This window comes from Ornithorhynchus anatinus, chromosome 8 (assembly GCF_004115215.2).
Source record: "Ornithorhynchus anatinus isolate Pmale09 chromosome 8, mOrnAna1.pri.v4, whole genome shotgun sequence".
Lineage (NCBI taxonomy): Eukaryota > Metazoa > Chordata > Mammalia > Monotremata > Ornithorhynchidae > Ornithorhynchus > Ornithorhynchus anatinus.
In genome coordinates, this window is record NC_041735.1 from 42432403 (window position 1) to 42451316 (window position 18914).

At 38.3% G+C, this 18914-nt stretch overlaps 1 protein-coding gene across 8 annotated transcripts in view; it reads right to left on the reverse strand.

Annotated features, from left to right (window-relative positions):
• Window positions 1-468: 468 nt before the first annotated feature.
• The window catches only part of SATB1 (SATB homeobox 1), a 103026-nt gene continuing 84580 nt past the window's right edge, over window positions 469-18914 (reverse strand). For 5 of the 8 annotated variants that reach the window (XM_029071305.2, XM_029071304.2, XM_007667433.4 and 2 more), the window contains exons 10-12: window positions 4446-4649; window positions 3918-4013; window positions 469-2171 (exon numbers count right to left, since the gene is read on the reverse strand). In XM_029071305.2, coding sequence (XP_028927138.1) covers window positions 1683-2171; window positions 3918-4013; window positions 4446-4649 — 789 coding nt within the window. In that variant the 3' untranslated portion in view covers window positions 469-1682. The remainder of the gene's footprint in view (window positions 2172-3917; window positions 4014-4445; window positions 4650-18914) is intronic. The other 3 variants (XM_007667434.4, XM_007667435.4, XM_001508580.5) reach the window with 3 other exon arrangements.

Genomic DNA, 18914 nt, shown 5'->3' on the forward strand with positions numbered 1-18914 from the left:
TTACTAAGGGATTTTTACACACTAGGCCCATTTTTTGTATTTACTTTATGTGACCATTAATGGCCTTTTGTAATGTTTAAACATTAGTATAAGGAACAGTGTTAGCATAATTCAAGTAGTGTAAAATAAAAGCAGCTGTATCCATTATAAGTGCATTACTGCCAGGAATTGTAAATATGTTTTTGCCTGCTAGCCTTTTGACTCAATAATATCCTGCTATCTCTGTTGAGCAGGCAAAATTTTAACCAAGACAAGACAGGTTATAATTTCCATTGTATAACTAAAAAGAAAAAAAGTCAGGCCTCTAAATTCAAATTTGACCAAGACCATTACAAAAATGTTTAAAGATGACTTTTCAATTACTGTCTTTAAAATCGCTGCAGTATTGTCAAAGAAATATTAATGTACAGAGGGCAATCTTTTGAATGATCTTCAGCGCTATTTTACATAAGCAGACAAACCCTACCATATGATACCATACAAACAATTTTAATTGTGTAGTTACAGTCAATAACCACTCCTAGTCAGAACATTTCTGCATAAAGAAAATTGTGATACACTTAGAAAAACAGCCAGCTGTAACAAAATAACTGGTGTTTTCATAGCAATAAACTCATAAAAAAGAAATACACCTTTATACAGAAAATTTATACAGATGTAGCTTTAAAATTGATTGTAAACCAAAGGAAGACACATTGCAAACATCAATTATTTTCACATTAATTGCATAAGTTTCTAAGGTGATCTATTAGTTTTATTTACCTAAGCTTATTTGCATGATAGTAAAAATTGCATACAACAATAAGAGTGAAGCTTATAGTATGAATTGCTTGGATAACATAGAGCACTTTTTATAGGCAACTGTGTAAAGCACATTTTCTCTATTTAAAACTTTTAAGACACTTTGTTTTACTGCCCATCAAAATACATTTATAAATAGAAAAGAATCAGTATGATAACAGGAGAAGCAATATTACATTTAACGGAAACTTCCAAAAAAATTAATTACAACGTGATGCTGCAGGATCTACAAATAAATAATGAGGACTAAATTGTGTTTCACATTTTCTTTTCTTTCTTTTTTTCTAAATCATGTAACAATGAGAATGGGAAAAAAAATGACAGTGACCTTTTATTTCCAAAAAAGAAAATAAATCTGAATTACGGCAGTGCCATATAATACAAGGCATTTGTTGGCATATGTTATCTTTAAACTGCATTCCACAGTCTATAGTTCTTTTGTAACATACAATAGAGCAAGAGTAACAAACTCTTTCTTTTAAATAAAGGTGAGTTTCCAAAGATCAAGGGGTGGAGTGTTACAGGAAGAATTAAAAAAGAAAAAGAAATAATAACCACAGAAGTTGTAATGCTTGTTTGAAGGCTCCAGAATCAAAACCACTGGTATCATGCTTATTGGGTACACCAGGGTGTATCCAGTGAACACAAATTAATATCAAACAATCCTCAATGCTTCATCTGGAGCTGCAAAGCAGTTTTTTTTAAAACAGAGTAAAACATTTAGTGCAGTCTGCATTATCCTTTTTCAACTTTTGTGCAAGTTTCTGAAGATTCATTGGCCAAACAATGAATAACAAAGATTTCCGACAGAACGCAAGATGGAATTTTCATTTCATTAATAAATACCAGTGGCACAGTTGAATGAAAATAATACTTTTAGCTCAGTCTTTCAAATCCGCATTAATGTCTGTGTTCCCTTCCACTGATAATTCTTCTTCTAGTTTCACGGAAAAAAGGGTATTTGCATTTTTATCTTGGACGCTTTCTTCCAAATCCTTAAGCAACTCTTCCTCTTTATACTCTGCCACATCCACCTCTAAACCGGAATTGTCCTTCAGCTTCCCGTGGTGCTTGAGATAATACCGCTGGTTCTGAAAGAACTTGATAATGGTGTACTTGGGAAGGTCGAGCTGGGCCGACAGAGTCTGGATTGCTTCTTCATCTGGATACAGGCCTACGTCTTGGATGAAACTCTGGAGAATCCCCAGGGCTTCGACAGAAATTTTCGTTCGCGGCCTCGGCTTCTGCCGATTCTCGTCCTCGGACTCGGCGGGCGAAGCCACCGTCGGCTGCCTCGGAGGGAGCCTGGGCCCCGGCTGCTGCGACTGCTGCTGTGGAGGCTGCTGCGGTTGAGGCGGCTGCTGTTGCTGCTAGGAGACAGGAGAACGTTTCAAGCTCTGTTCTCGATGGAGATTATTACGCGCACTTCGAGGACATTTACGGACACGAGACCGTGCAGTCCGACAGTAGCTCCTGACACCAGCAATGATGCCAGGTAAAGGAAGAATCCACTAAATGAGCCCGTGAAAAAAACAAAAAACCCCCACACCCCAAAAACACCATCATTTGACAAACAATAGAAAAGTCTACATTCGGGCTTCTTTTAAGGGGTGATATCTTGCAGGGATAATCACTTCTCAGGGATCAGTGGGCCCTCCCAAACCCTGGTTTTCAGCCTCACTCAGAGAAGTGAATATCCGGCATTTTGAAAAGGGGAGTGCTGAACTTTGCCAGGCTTGTACATCGAAGAAGATAAAACAAAGCAGATGATGATGTAAATGATTTACAGATATTTAAAATAAAGATTTAGAAGCAAGGAATTCAGACACATTTTAAAAAGGGGAAATCCCGAGAGCCCTTGGGAAAAAGAGATGGGGGTGTTTGTATATGTGTGTCTGTGTGGCTGTCGCCCTCTCTGTTCTGGAGCACGGACCATTTCAAGATTGTTTAAATCACAACCAAATTAATCAACTTTAGTTATTACTGAGAATTGCTTCCCTTGTGAGTCGGAAAGAACAAGTAAGATTCTCTGATGTGGGATTTTCTTGTCAAGAATGCCAAATTAAATAATACAATTAAATTATTTAATGAATAAATAGTAAGCTCTTCGGGAAAGTTTTCCCTTCCTCTGTACTTCCATAGTACAGGTTTGCTCTCGTACATTTTAGTGTTTGAATGGTTTCTTCAGTGACAAACTAATACCATTGGGTGTTTACCTGAGTGTATTTTTTGGTAATGAGTATCTGCATGTGTGTAATATTTTACATGCATAATTAGAAATAATGAATGTGTGGCACAATCACATCGTACCCTGTATATGCATGTTTTTTTTTTATCAGCAAGCCAAATCAACCTGAATAAGCAGCAAAATAGTGGAATGTTTATACTGTGCATAAAGTATTTCCTTTTATCCGCCTATGAAGAAATTGTGTTTAAACAATTTACATTTTCGAACAAGTGCTGTTTTATATCACTTAACATATTTCTTTCCCGTTTTTATTTTTGTTAAATCAAATAGTAAATTTTTCAGCTTTTCACACTGATTTCAGTGCTGGCTATCCTCAGGGACTGTCTTTTTCAATTTGTTTATCTTTACTATGCTCGTGTCTGTGCGCGCGTGTGCGCATGCATCTGGATGGTTCTTTGGATTTGCAAATACAGTATAAAATGTTTTCCATAGAGATAATTACACATGAGTCCGAGTAGCATTTAGAAATCAGCAAACCATGAAGGTTTTCTCTCAGAGGGAGAGGTAGACAACAGACCCTACCTAGATCTCGCCTAACAAAGAGGTTAACAGACTTCAGCAAAAGTCCTTTGAACATCCATAAACATCCTACAACGATCCAAATGAACTGCCCACCCAACTGAATCCCTGAGCTCAGAAAGCTTTAAATAAACCCAATAGCCAATGTAGGCTGGGATGGAGTGGGAAGGTGACATAAGCAAATCCTTATTCCGCCACCACCCACAGTGAAGGCTGAGATCACTGGCATGGCAGGCATCTACTGGCGTTAGTAATGCTTCATCTTCTTTGGGAGTCTTAAAAACCTCCGGTGGAGGGTCCTGAAACCCCTTAGTCTGCTTCCTGCCGTACTTAACTTGGGCTAGCTCACCTGAGGAGCCGCACCCAGCCATGGTCCAGTGGTCAGCAGGCCCGGTAAGAAAGCACCTCTGGGCTCTCCTTTCCCCAGAGTGGTGGGAGAGGGGCTCTAAAGGAAAGACAAACAAAGATTGACTCCCACATGTGAGTTATGTAAGGGTGTGGTGGGAGGAACAGGACTAAGAATGGTCTTGTGGCCTTATCTATTATCCTGGGCCTGAACGGAACACATGTGAATGAACTGAACGTTTTCCCTCAAATATTGTTTACTTTTGGGCATAATGCTGGGAAATTAGAGGCAGGTCATTTTTGATAGGCACACCGATCACCTTAAGGGAAAAAAACACCCCCACATACTAAAAAGCATATGCTTTTTAATTTTCCTTGTAACCTCCATGGAAGATGGCCGTGCATTGTTATCTATCCCTAACTAAAATGCCTCCATTTAGCCTCACAGGAAGAAATGAAACACTAATTTCTTTTGGTATGTTTAAAGCTATATTTACTTAGAGCTATATTGAATTGGCTAAGGTAAACTAACCTGAATCTGCTCTGCTGGAACATGGATAATGTGGGAAGGCCTGTCACCATGGTGATGGACTGCATTGCTTTCTTGTTCATAAATGGCATCTCGTTCAGGCTGAGGAAGACTGAGGAACCTTCGAATCATTGACAGATTCTCCCACAGGGTTCTGTTTTCTGGAGAAGGATCTTCTTTCCAACGTAACAGTTCACACAGCCATCCCTTGAAAGATAATAGCAGCAAATGTCACATGTCATTTAGTGAGAGTTCGCCAGATTCTTTTCCATTTTTGGCTGATAAAAATATTTTTCTCATGATCTTATAATCCCCTGCTTAAAAAAAAAAAAAAAGAAAATCTGCTAGCCAATGAGAGGCCAGGAAAATACTATAATGTATTTATTGTTTCAAAAACCTACCTGTACATCAGAGATTTATCATAGCAGTTTGGGATTTGGCACCTCCTTTTTCCAATAAATACTCAGCTTTACATTTTAAGGAGAGAAAACATACTCGTTGTAGAGCCTCCTGAGCAAGAAAACATCAATCACTCATTCCAAATGATAGAAAATCAGAATCATCTTGCCTACCCAATTTTTCCAATCATTCAGTTGGTGGCATTTATTGAGTGCTTATTGGGTGTAGAGAACTCTACTTAGTGCTTGGAGATTACAATTCAAAAGAGTAGCCACAGGCCCTGCTCACAAGGAGCTCACAGTCTACTTGACTTGGGGAGACAGACATTAAAATTAATCTTGGATACATACCTAAGTGCTAGGGTGAGGTGAATATCAAGGGTTTCAATGGTACAGAGGCCTTTCCCTATTAAACCCTCTTTTCTCTGACTCCCTCTCCCTTCTGCATTGCCTTCACATTTGGATCTGTACCCTTGGCCTGACAGCACACCTGTAATTTATTTATATTAATGTCTGTCTCTCCCCCCACCCACCCACTAGACTATAAGCTCTTCGGGGCAGCAAATGTGTCTGCCAGCCCTGTTATACTCCACTCTCCCAAAGCCTTTACTACACTGCTTTGTACATACTAAGCGCTCAATCAGTACTGCTGAGTGATTAATACAGATCCAGATGGCAGAGGCGACACAGAAGGGAGAGGGAGTAGGGGAAGTGAGGCTTAGTCAAGGAAGGTCTCTTGGAGAAGATCTGATTTTAATGAGGTTTTAAAGGTAGGGAAAATGGTAGCCTGTCATCTATGAAGGGGGAGGGAATCCAAGGCATTTTCTTTCTCAGCAGGCTTAACTAGGTAAATAGTTAAGACCCAACCACAGCTAAGGGTTACAGCTGTGGTCTTCCTCATAGTGACTTTGTCGACGCCTGGAAAATAGCATGAGGAAGGCAGATCCAAGGGAGAGAAGGTGATTAGTCTATGGCCCAAGTGCAGGCATTCTAAGCCTAAAACAAGAAAGGACCAGTCTCTGCCAGTGGAGGAGATTTTCTGCTTAGTAAAGAAGGTTGGGAACATCAGAAGAATTCCCCCTCTAAGCTCCTACTATGTCAGTGGTTACCAGATCCTTGGAAAGTCAATTCCAGCCTACCCATTCAGAAGGAAACTTCAGAGATTTATATAAACAGTAGCTTGGGTTTACTTTTGATGTAGGCCGACATTACCTGTTATCCTGTCTACCAGATCTACTGCTAAAAGGACTGAGAGGCACAGATTTTTAAGAGGAGTTAGAGTAGAGATCTGTTGGGGGGTAGCTAGTCCCTTTTTCAATTCAAACGTAAGGCTAAGCATTACAGGCAGCCCTCGGCATTATGACAATTGAATCCTAATAGCTAAGCATTAGGTTGGACCAACTTGCTCAGAGGAAAGATACTAAAAAGGGGACAATAGGTCCTGGACCAGTACAGACACTTTGTTTTTACACAAATTACCTAGAATTATTTAAGTCAATGAAAGATAAATTATTCATTAATTTATTTGTATTGAGGCAGAGTAGTTCCATGATAGGTTGGCCTCTTTTCCCATTCCTTCCAAAGAAGGTAACCTCTTCCCCTTCCTGCCCTGATCAGAGCTTTAGTGCTATACCTCCCCTGCAACCCAAATCAGGGCTCTAAAAAAATGTTTCCTTTCTCCTCCCACTCGCTATCCCACTTACTTCCAGAGCTAGTAACATTCATAAAGGAGACTAAATGCTAAAAAACTTTATTGCCTTTTTGTTTTTCTTTGGACATGGAAAACAACTGGCAAGTCTCCTCCCCACAAAAAATCTTCACTTATTCCATAGCAGTTCTGAGATTCTTAGTTTTATTTTCTCGAGGCTAAATGATCTCAATTTTTTTAACCCATCTTGAAGAGCTACACTACACACTTCTGTATTATCTTTAAATTCTTGATGTCTTAGCCTAGGCCATACAGGTTTTTTTTTTTGGAAGTTTCGCACGGTTGCAGTCTTGTGAAGCTCCTGGGCTCCCACTGGAACATGGACTGAATGATAATAGCTGAAGCTCCTTTTCCCACCTGCTCTTGGCACTGAGAAGGATCCTGTTGACGACTGCATCTTCATAGGTAGTTGTTCATGGTGGGCAAATGGGAGTTTTAGTCTGATGCATAATAGTATAGAACATTAGCTGAACACCAGTTTTATACCTGGGCTCAAAACTGTTACAGCATATCAAGCAAATTTTGTTTTAGGTATAATGATAGACCTAAACATATACCTAAGAAATGCTAGATAAGACACAAACATGACATACATGTCAAAAATTCACTCTTTCAGGGGGGCTGAGAAACAACAAAACTCTCAAAAAAAAGTTTCACAGGATTCTGAAGTTATATACAGGGCTGGTTAGGACTTGGATGTATATGAAGTACATGTGGATCACAGATGTTCTTTGGAAAAGAAAATCATTAGTTCTTTTAAAATGGCTAATAATGATAGCTAATTCTTAAACAATCATGCTTGTGCTGGTTTAACAAATATTTCAGAATAAGATCCTTGAATCTTTCAACAAATATTTTGCTCATATTGTCACTTCTGTGTTTCTATACTTACAAGATGGATCCTTATTTTTATTAATTGCCCATGACTAACATAACATTTCCAGTAGTTTGCTATTAACCTCTGCCCCGAAATAATACTTCTAATTCCTTATCTAAAAATAATTTGATGAATTATAAGTTGAAGCATGTCTCCGTTAGCCTTTCAAGACGACAAGATGATTTTTAAGAGACTGAAATCAGATGCTTCTTAGAAAATATTTAAAGCTGCAGCTGGGAACTGTTAGTTCTGCAAGGATATTCTAACAACAGAAAAAGCATGTTTCTTGAAGTGTATTCATTCACTTTTTATAAAGCATAAAGAAAAACAGACGTTTTGATATGATAGCTCTGTCAAAGTAGAAATAGTCACGAACTTCTTCATTCTCAATTTACAATGGCAAAAATGGATGGTTAGTGGATTTTAATGCTATTAAATATCTACTTTTTTATTGAGACTGTTAGAGTGATTATTGATTGAGAATAAATGTGAACAATGCTCTTAATACGAAAGACTGAAATTATGTGCTTACAGCACTTCTATTAAAACCATATACCATCCAAGTCCCTAGTAATTTTCCCTTATTTCATCATTATTATGTATTAAATACTGCTTCAAACTGGGCGTTTTGTGACACCAAATACAAAAATTGACAATATTAGGATTATATATAAATATATATCCTAATTTCATATAAATATATAATCCTAATTTCACCTAATTTTTCATATATATATAAGCAATGAGACTGCCTGTAATGCATTTTTTAATTGTTTAAAGTTATGTATTGGCCAGGAATGAGAGGTGGTGAAATTCAAGGCTGCTTCTTCTAAAACATGAACTTGATCCTATTATTTTCAGGGTGCTTTAGTTCCCAAAGTATTACATGACTATTGAGTTAGGTTTGAGAGGAAGTACTAGCTAAATCAGATCACAACTCTCCTGCTCAATCTGTAGCCCAGTGAGGGAAATAGTCTGAATGATCAGACCAATTCATTCTCACTAGAATAAAGTTGGACAACCTAACTTGAGCACAGGAAATTTGCCAAGCAACATTACACTGAATATAAAGAGGATTGGAGGCAAAATATAAACAGTAGTCACACGTAAATATATTAGTAAAACTTTCAGGATGTTACTACTTTTTAAACTGTCAAAGTTTAATTTAACACCTTCTGTTCTGAACCCTTTGTTTCTATTAAAAATCACGCCTTTAGCTGCTATCAATCACCATGTTCCCCCTTATTACTTGAAATACTAGCATGGGCCCTGGATAAACTGAAAATGCCATGCAGATGAATTCTGAGATAATACGTTCAAACCTGTTATATACAACACAAATCCTGTAAAGTTATGTATTGTAAACCTACATTTATTGAGAACTAAAAGTCTTAAATCCATCTGCCACAGAGGAAATATTGTTATGCACTTTATCGTAACCAAGTACCATCTGTAAATGTCTTGCTACAGTAAGCAAGAAAACGGTGAAAAAGATACTAACCCTAAAATGCTTAAATAAGAATCTTCTGCCTGTTGACAGTTTGGTTTTATTAAAGAAAAAAAAAGTATTTTAAAAAAATGAGATTGCAGACTGCCAAACTATGACTGAAGAGGAAAACAAACTCAAAAGGAGACAACAATGGTAATTTGTAACGCAGTCCATGAAGCACATGACTGTATGCTCATTTTAAAGAAAAAACGAGCAGTTCTAATCTCAATATTCTAATGATGTGATTTACTGACAGAACCTTATTGTACCACATTTAAATAAAAATCCTGGCACCTTCATCTCTCAGCTGCTAATTTCCAACTAAACTAAATCTCGGATTTCCACTCCAGTCTCTTTTTAGAACAGTTGATTCAAGTCAGTTCACTTCCAACATTTTAACAGATAAGGGGTACACACTGATTTTAATTGACTCAGCAAAGCAACCTCCTTTCATGAATGAATTGATTCTACCTATCCAAGCCTTTAAGAGAAATCCCTCCAGATCATAGAGTTGTCAGTGCTATAGAAACCTAATTTTCAACGAAAAGGGCTTCAGTATTTTGCAGGAAAAATTCTATTAGGCATACATATACGTCATACTTTAAAACCAGGAGCTGGAAAAAGTGGCACACACTTCTTAATCTAACGAATACATTTTAAAAACAGTCATTTGAATTCTCAAAGACTAAATTTATCAACTGCACCCTAAAATATGAGGTGCTCTCCCTCCCCCAATTTCTGATGTATTATTTGTAGAACTATTTTGTTCTAATCTCGGAGGCATTTGGTGTGATGATTAGATTGATTCTTTGAATACCATATATTAATAGGGAGCTTTTTGATACAAACATTTTAGTGAAAAGCAAAAATTACATTTCAGCATCTTGTATGAGCAGGGATTAAGTACATAATCCATTAAACTGTACTTCTAACACAAAAAAATTCTGTATTGTAGACTAAACTACACGAGGCATTTTGAATGAGCACATTTTCAACAACAGCTAACTGTAAAGCTAGCAATTTATCATTCAGCAAATAATTTTCTACTTTTAAAAGAATCTGTAAGTGTTACTTATGCTAATGAAGACAGTTTTTAATCTGCCCACAAACATGCTAATAGAGGGCAATTTTTTTTATTTACAAAGCTGAAGGCACTCAAGTGTAATTTCATATCAATGCGCTATATAAACTGGGTAAAAATGGGCTCTAATTGTTAGAGCCACTAAATCTTTCACCTATAACATAAAGGTTTAAAGACTACACAAGAACTGCAAAGTGATAAGTAAAATTTATTTTCCTTTGAACTAGTTAAATTTTCAAAACTTGTTTTTGCTCTAGTGTATGCTAGTGTGCTTTATCTCTTTTGAATCTGCAGAATACAAAATGGGGTAAAAAAACTCATAAAATTCCACTTGAAGGGGGTATGTTCATACTCTCCGTTGTGCAGAAAGGTCACTTTTGGGGAAACAAAGTCATAACACATTGAACAGCTAGATACATAATGGTGGCAAAGGAGAACTGAAAGCATTTTAAATTATTTACTAGGTTAAAAGGGTGAAATGGTACTTTAAATACATCAAATTTCATCATCTGGGCCATTTTTTGGTGGCAAAGTGGTATTGATCTTTCCAAATGCTTAAAATTAACTATTTCCAGAAGGTCATTATTTGATTAAAGGCATTAAAGTTGAGGGCAAGAAACGATGCACTTTGTCTTCTTTCCCATTCAAATCATCGTATAATTTAATCAGAACAATCCCTTCATGTCCTGTAATAAAAATGCCTGTCTTAAGATATTGTTCTTTATCTAACATATTAGCCTTTAAATGTTACATGAAGTTCTTCAACAAAAAAGTGTCTGCCAAAAAAAAAAGCAATGATAGAATAAGAGATACTCCATTCATTATTAACACCGATAAAAATGAATTTTCCCCTCTACAGAATGAATAGAAATGTAACTCCATAACTTAACTATACCCCATTCTCCAAAGGTAAGAAATTTATCTTCAAGCAGCAAATCTAATACAAGCAATTGTTGCAAGAGGCTCAGCAGTTCATGTTATTTGGTTGTTTAGGAAAACAGAAATTTTGAGGTGAGTCTAAATATTGATAACTATGACATAGTTATTGCAAATATATATTTAACCAACTAATCCACTAAGACTTGCATTCAAAATGTAATGAAATATAAATAGGTTCTTATTTTGGGGAGATATACGGATATCTCCCGTACAGAAAACCGCTTCAAAATGTTTAAATATTGGTCATAGGATCTACAAATTAATTCTAAGAATAAATGTTTTCAATTCATAATTTTCAGAAAAGGAAAATCATTTTTATTTTACCTTTAGTTATACTACTTAATTTTTACTGAACTTTGAAAAAGGAGTCCTTTCTGAAACTTCCATTAAAATAATTTCCCATTTCACAATGACAAAATTCTCCAAAATTCTTTCTCCATTGCTACCTCAACTTAAAGGACTATTAATCTTTCTAATTGAATGATCTATGTAGTCCCATAAGTTTGAGTAGTCTACAGTGGCTGCCCACAATCTTATCACTTGAGTTAATCCACCAAAACTGAGTTTGCCATAAGAGAAAGAAGTTTTATCTGCAAGGAGCAAACATTAATTGCTGGTTGAAAAATGTGTCCAGAGAGTAACATGATGGTACTGATCATAACCCATTCATATTTCATGTAATGTGAGCAGGACTTGATTACAAGCCTGGGAGTCAGAGAACCGGGTTCTAATCCTGCCTCTGCCACTTGCCTGCTGTGTGACTTCAGAAAAGTCACTTTTCTGTGCCTCAGTTTCTTCAACTGTAAAATGGGGATTCAATACCTGCTTCCCTCCTAAGAAGACTGTGACAGGGACTGTGACTTGAATAATTTGTATCTAGAACAATGCTTGACACACAGTGAATGCTTAACAAATACCATAATCAATATTATCATACTTGTTGCAACTGAATAAGGCATGGCCCCAAAATGTACAGCTGAGGGTGGGCAGATGTATGATTTCATTCTCATACATGCTTTTTGTTTCATTCGTAACTCTAACACAATTCAAAACTGCTCCCTACAGGTGGTCGGGGCCCACCTATCCAGGCTTGCAGAAAGAAATGCCTTAGTCCACTCATGCCATCAGCAGGGGATACAAATGAGGTAGGAAATGAAAGAGACTAAAAGGCTTCAGGGTTCCCACGGCTGGCTCTTAAGTGAGATTAGTAGCACAGGACTGTGCCCCTGTGCTCAGAGAGTAATCCCCAGGAAAGTTACGTTGGTTGTTTAAATGCTAGGTTTGCCCCACCATGTCGTTTTGGAGCATCATGTCCTTTTCATAGAAAAATGCCAAAGAGAGATTCATTTCCACACCCTTTGAGAGGTTGACAGATGAACAATTAAAAAAAAGAAAAAAGCCACGAAGCCTGGACATAACACAGACGGTATCTCCAGCTTCTAGGCCGTTTCACCAGTGTCTCCTTTGCAGCGGAGTCAACCTCAAAAATTCCAAGTCAGGTTCAGCATAACAGGGTTCAGGAGAGCAGTGTAGCCTTGAGGCAATAATCCTCTGGGAAGGGACAGGTAAAGCGTATGGTGATGGAGTGAGAAGCAGTGTGGCCTCATGGATAGACAATGGGACTGTGAGTCCTGGATCTAGGCCCAGCTCTGCCACTAGCATGTTGTGTCGGCTACCCTCCCGGGCCTCAGTTTCCCCATTGGTAAAATGCAGATATGATAGATTATCAGCCTTTCAGGAGAGACAGGATAACCTCTCGCTGAAAGGCAATGTGTTCTCCATCCCTCCTTAGACTTTGAGCATCATGTGGGACAGAGACTGTCAGCTCTGATTACCTTGTAGGTGCCCTGGCCCTTAGCATGGTGCTTGGTACATATAAAGTGTTTAATACATGCCATCGGCATTACCTTGTGTCAGGTAATTTCCTAACGTAAAACTGAAATGAGCCATAAACAAGCAGGGAGGCCGGAGTATCATTCTGAAGGCATAGTGAAACCCAACGTAAAATCATGTGCCTAGTGGCCGATTGTTGGGAGCCACCAGAGGGACAACCCTCCATGAACACAGGCTTCTGCAAGCTCAGACCAAGAAGCAGAGTCAAAAACCACAACCAGGGCTGCAGGTGGCCAAGCCGCAACCCTGCAAGACTCAATCTTCACTTTCACACTAAGAAATGATACACAGGCCACGCATAGATATTTTCTGCCAAAACCACACATGACTAGGTTCTTACTTTCTCTAGTATCATCTCTAAATACAGAGGATAGCTGTTTACTTTTCTTCACACTTCTGGGTGGTTTTCATTAGTAAAATCTAAGTAATTTTACAATCTTTGGCAAAACATTTACAAAATTTAAAATGATGACAAAAAGTTTGGTGAATATCAGAATTTGCCGTCAGAATGATTTGTGAATGGTTTGTACTTTCAGATTTTGCCTAGATATTTTATGGAATAAAGGAAGATTATAAACTATTCTCCATCTTTTCAAATGATATTCTTTTTTTTTTTTAGCTAAACTGTCAATCCCATCTTAATTTTCATGTTTCTGATCTATTACAGCAGCCAAGCTATTCATTTATAGCTACAGAAAATAGTGAAAGCCGTACGTTTTAATACTGTACTTTATGGACATATAAATTATTTCTTTTTTTGTTTAGAATCGCAAAATTTAGTGTAATTTTAAATCATTTTCCATAACTAATACCCTAGGGTGGCAGTCTGGTAGGATATGGCTTAAATGATTCTTGCTCACAAAACCTGTTGGATGCTGAAATGCCATTTCCAGATGAAGAACCTCCAAAGGAGGATAAACAAAAGTCAGAGTGAGAAAGTCTGATTGGGAGGATGAATTAGATAACTCGAAGTTTCTATCCAGTAATTTTGTCCTTGCATTCTATCCAGAGTGTGTCCTGAAGATCATATTTGGTTAGCACCGAATTTACACATTTTTGGATTAGGAATTTACACTTGTCTGGATTAGGAACCTACTACTTCAGTCACAGCTGCCAACCAAGAATTGATCACTTTTACTTCCTGGAAGAAAGTGACATCCTGTGCTAGTCATTCTACTCATTTTGAGATTTCTGATTTAGATATAGCTATGGATATCTATATCTATAAAGCAGAGGCCCAAATACAGAGACCCTGACATTTTCAGCAGTTTGAGACACCTACTAATTTGATCTGGTCTGTTGTGTAGACTTGGAGTCTGCCATACCAAGGCTGCCCAAATCAAATTTGAATGATATGAAGCCAAAGAATGTCTTCATCATAGTTATTTGGGCACAGTCCTGGGAGTTTCAGATAGCAATCTCAATTTTACTCTGCCAAGATCACCCTTTTGACCCATGCTTAAATTGGGATATGGTTTTGCTTATGATTTAATTGACTTTCATTTCTTTCTTAAGTCTTCCACTCATATACTACAGCTAGTTAGAGTTTCTTTAATGTCTCTTTTTCCTGAATTCCTCAAAATCCTCCCTAGATTGGAATTACATCATCATAAGGCTAATAGGGACCTTCAGAATAATAATAATGATAATTATGGTACTTGTTAAGCACTTACTATGTGCCAAGCACTACTCTAAGCACTGGGATAGATACAAGTTTATCTGGTTGGACACAGTCCCTGTTCCAGATGGGGCTCGCAATCCTAATCCCTATTTTACAGATGAGGTATCTGAGGCCCAGCAAAGTGAAGTAACTTGCCCAAGATCACAGAGCAGACATGTGGTAGAGCCAGGATTAGAGATCAGGACCTTCTGACTCCCACCCTCATGGTCTATCCCCCAAGTCATGTTGCTTCATCTAGGCTGCTCCTTGGCCTCTGGTAAGGTCACAAGTCAACTATAATAATAATGTTGGTATTTGCTAAGCATTTACTATGTGCAGAGTACTGTTCTAAGTGCTGGGGTAGATACAGGGTGATCAGGTTGTCCCACGTGGGGCTCACAGTTTTAATCCCCATTTTACAGATGAGGGAACTGAGGCACAGAGAAGTTAAGTGACTTGCCCACAGTCACACAGCTGACAAGTGGCAGAGCTGAAATTCGAACCCATGACCTCTGACTCCCAAGCCCGTGCTCTTTCCACTGAGCCACACTGCTTGTCATCCCCAAAGATGAGACTTTCTTCTAACCTCCAGAAGAGAATCCCACAACTTCTCTTGGTAACATAATCCAATAGTTAACAGTTCTCACTGTCAGTAAATGCTTCTTTTTTACACACAATTTCACTGCTGAATCTTAAGCTCACTTATTCTTGTTCTCTCTTACGGTTCACCATCCTCAGGAAGACACGACTAAATCCTCTTTTAACAATCTCTTCTCCAGGTCAGAGCAAAAAAGCCAACAGTTCTGATATTCCAACTCTCTCTGAACTCTCCATAGGTTCTCCACATCCCTCAAATTGCATGTTGCAGACCTCAAAATGCTAAGCTATTGAATATGCTGACTAATAGGGAAGGTAATATTTACTTTCCACACACAAAGCATAAAGGCAAACTATTATCCATGGGCTGAATTCTAAGGACAACTGTTTAAACTAGTATTTGTTAAGTCCTTACCATATGTCAAGCAGTGTTCTACCCTATCTAAGCCCTGGGGTACACACAAGTTAATCACACCAGATACATGAGGCTCACAGTCTAAGGAAGAGGGAGAAGAGATAATGAATCCCCATTTTGCTGTTGAGAAAACTGAGGCACAGAGAAGTTAAGTGCCTTGCCCAAGTCACTTTAACAATTATAATAAAAAGTGAATTATTGAATAAAAAAGGGAAGTCTTAATTTAGAAGATGCCTAAAAGTAAAGATATCCTTTGGTAATAATAGGTATGACTTTATCGCACACTTTTCAAGAGAAAATACCTTCACCTTAATTACATAGGTACCACATTTTTATTATATATGTCAAAGGGTGAAGTGATTGAATTCTCATAACTCAATCCATAATGTGATAAAGTAGGGGCAGTATAGCCCCTAAACTGAATCAAATCCTATGTTAAAGAAACTATTCAGTTCATTCTGCCCATTTATAGAAATCCAAGCTAAATAGCACAATCAAGGGAAATATTACAATAAAATTACTTTTCACCCATCTGCCTCTGACTATTCAGCTACATTTTTATTAAATAGCCATCAGTACAACACAATTTTAAACAAAAAGATGTTAAGTATGATTACTCTGGGAACTTTATTACATTTACTACATAAAAGCTTCTGAAGAAGAGTAAGAACAGCTAAGGTAAGAACAGTATCTTTAGAAATAAAAGTGATTTCATCCCTTTCTGAGGGTGGAGTCCAGCTTGGACTCCCGGACTACAAACCAATGAAGCTAGGGGAGGCTCAACCCCTTTTTTATTGATAGTTCATATTCCAAAGTCACTCTCAGATCAACTCTCCTTCTTCGCTATCCCATTCTCATTCTCCCAATCACCACACCTTCACCAGGCAAAAAAGTTGCTAAAGTCAGGAAAATTATTCAAGGCACTTTGAACTTCCAACTCATGATGGATGAGACTAATCAAATGTATTTCTTCAATTAGCTAATAAAACCCAAATCTATTAACTTATATGGTGCAATCTGAAACGATTTTGAGTGGCAGGTCTCCTGTTGGTCTCATGGAAAGAGCATGGTTCCTACAATTGCAAGGCCAGGGTTCTAGTCTTGAGGGTGCATTGCTTTATTTTAGTGGTGTTTTAGCCTAATTAATTCACAAGCACTCTGAAAGTGAGGATTATGTTTTAAAAACATTAAGGTATATAAGCTTAAATATATGGGTATAGTAGGATGTTTTCTGGATTTCATGCACCGTATCAGACAATTGAAAAATATAACAAAGGGCAAAAATTTCAGCTCATTAATCTAGAAGTGGCATGAGTTTTGGATTAATCTTTCCACTATATGCTCTCTTCTGCCAAAGAATGTCTTTTCATCACACATTCTGGGCAGAGCACGATATCAAATTAGGGAACGTTCTTCCGGTGTGCACCTGGCTGGACGTGGCTCAGCACAGTGTGGGAAGGAACAGTTGTACTCATGCACCTGGTGTCAGACATCGGGTGAGGACCACAATATGCCTTTTCCTTCATGCAAGGTTCTGCAAGAATGGAATCCCTGCATTGTAGGATTGATTGTATTCTGCATTGGTCAAATTCAAGACTGTGCCAGTTTTGATCCCTGTAAAGAAATGGCGCAGGATCCAAGAGTACAGCAACATCACCGATGGATTAAAATGACGGGAAAACAGGAGGGCCTTGAGTTTTTGTTAAAGGAATTAGTGGTTTTCTAGCACACATAAGAGGGGATGTCTATGGATGACTTAATAACCTCAATAGATTGCAGGGCTTCAAGGGGAGGCTTCTGTACCGTTGTCCCTTAAATCCAATGCATCCTAAACAAGAATGGGCTGATGAAATTAATGTGACTGCTTGACCCTGAACAGGTCAAAACAGTGGAGAAGGCCACCAAAGGAGATTAAGGAGCTTTCATCTTTGAACAGCTTTAAGTCAACAACAGGCAGCCACCTGTCTTGAATGGTTTAGTTATTCATCTGCCTAGAAAGTGGGACACTTGTCCCAGGTGATCTTGAGATCCCTTCCTGATCTAGAATTGAATAGCTGTTTAACCTGAGCAGCACGTATCTGCACTAGAGCAATTTCTTTTGTTTCATATCCACTCTAGTGGCCTACAGAGTTCTAGTAATGAAAGCAACGGAAGGTTTGTTGCCAGAAATTTGAAACTGAGCAAAGATACAAAAGGGAAGTAAACGTGTTCTTCCAGTTATTTACTTATTCCCTGTCTTCTCTGATTCAAACTCCAATTCATAACCTAGATAGGTGCCCTTGATGCTGTAGTTTGATTTCTCTCTCTCTTTCAGGGCTAGGTATATTTTTATAAATAGTTTTCTTGTGTACCATTCCTCTTAAACTCAAACCCTTCAGGGAGCAACCCTAACCTTTGGCAGTAAGCTATTATGAGTGTGAATCTCAGTATGCTTACAAAGCATGTTTTAGGAACCATGTCCCACTAATCCCATATTATGGCCAGTTCCAAGTACCCTATTGTAAACAACTAGGCTTAACTGACCGGCTGCAATTTAGGCCTTTTCAGCCCTTGTCCAAATACCCTTCGTAGCCAGGCAGGTGGCAGTGGGGCAGGTCTTAGCATAGTAGGTAAGGGGGATTTGTGGAGTAATGAATAGCTGAGTTACCAGTAGGATCTAGCATAGGAAAGGTCCATCCAATCCTATTTCTTTCAATCCTTCAATGCTACGATAAACTAGAGATGCCTAATAGCATACTCCACTATTGTTAGTCAGCTAAGGTGAATTTTATAGATTCACTGAGAAATGTGTAGATTTGGCTCTTTCCCCCCCCCCCCAAATTCACATTAGTATGCCTTATGTAGTCCTGACTTATAAGCGATTCCTATTTGTTTAAGCCACATCTTCTAAAATATGGAAAGGAATAAGAGGCAGGAAGTAAGTGCTCAATCTTCTTGTGCTTTGGCTGGCGGGGGGGGGGGGGGGGGGGGGGGGGGGGGGGAGTGTGTAACGTGAAAAGCATTGAGAGCTGTAGCATCAGGGAAGAGAACTTCTGCCACTTCTTTGACTGCCTCACAGGTAGGAGGAACCTGGCAGGAACCTCTTTGCCTGAACAGAGCAGGATTACTACCTGAGCATTCAGGCTGCAGGAATGGGGCTGGTTAGTGAAAAGAGGGGTAGATAAGAGAGAATATAGAGGAGAAAGAGAATAAGGAGAAAGCAAAATAGACATCTAAAGGCTTCTAATTGCATTAAGCTATCTATAAAATGTATACGAAGGTCTTTCTCCCCCAAATTTCCTCAAACCAGAGCAAGGAAACCAATTTCACTGTGTTGAGTTTTTTGGTGATCAGTGTCATCTGAGTTCTAGATACTGAACTAGACTGTAAGCTCTTTGTGGGCAGGGAACATATCTACCCTTTCTGTTATATTCTC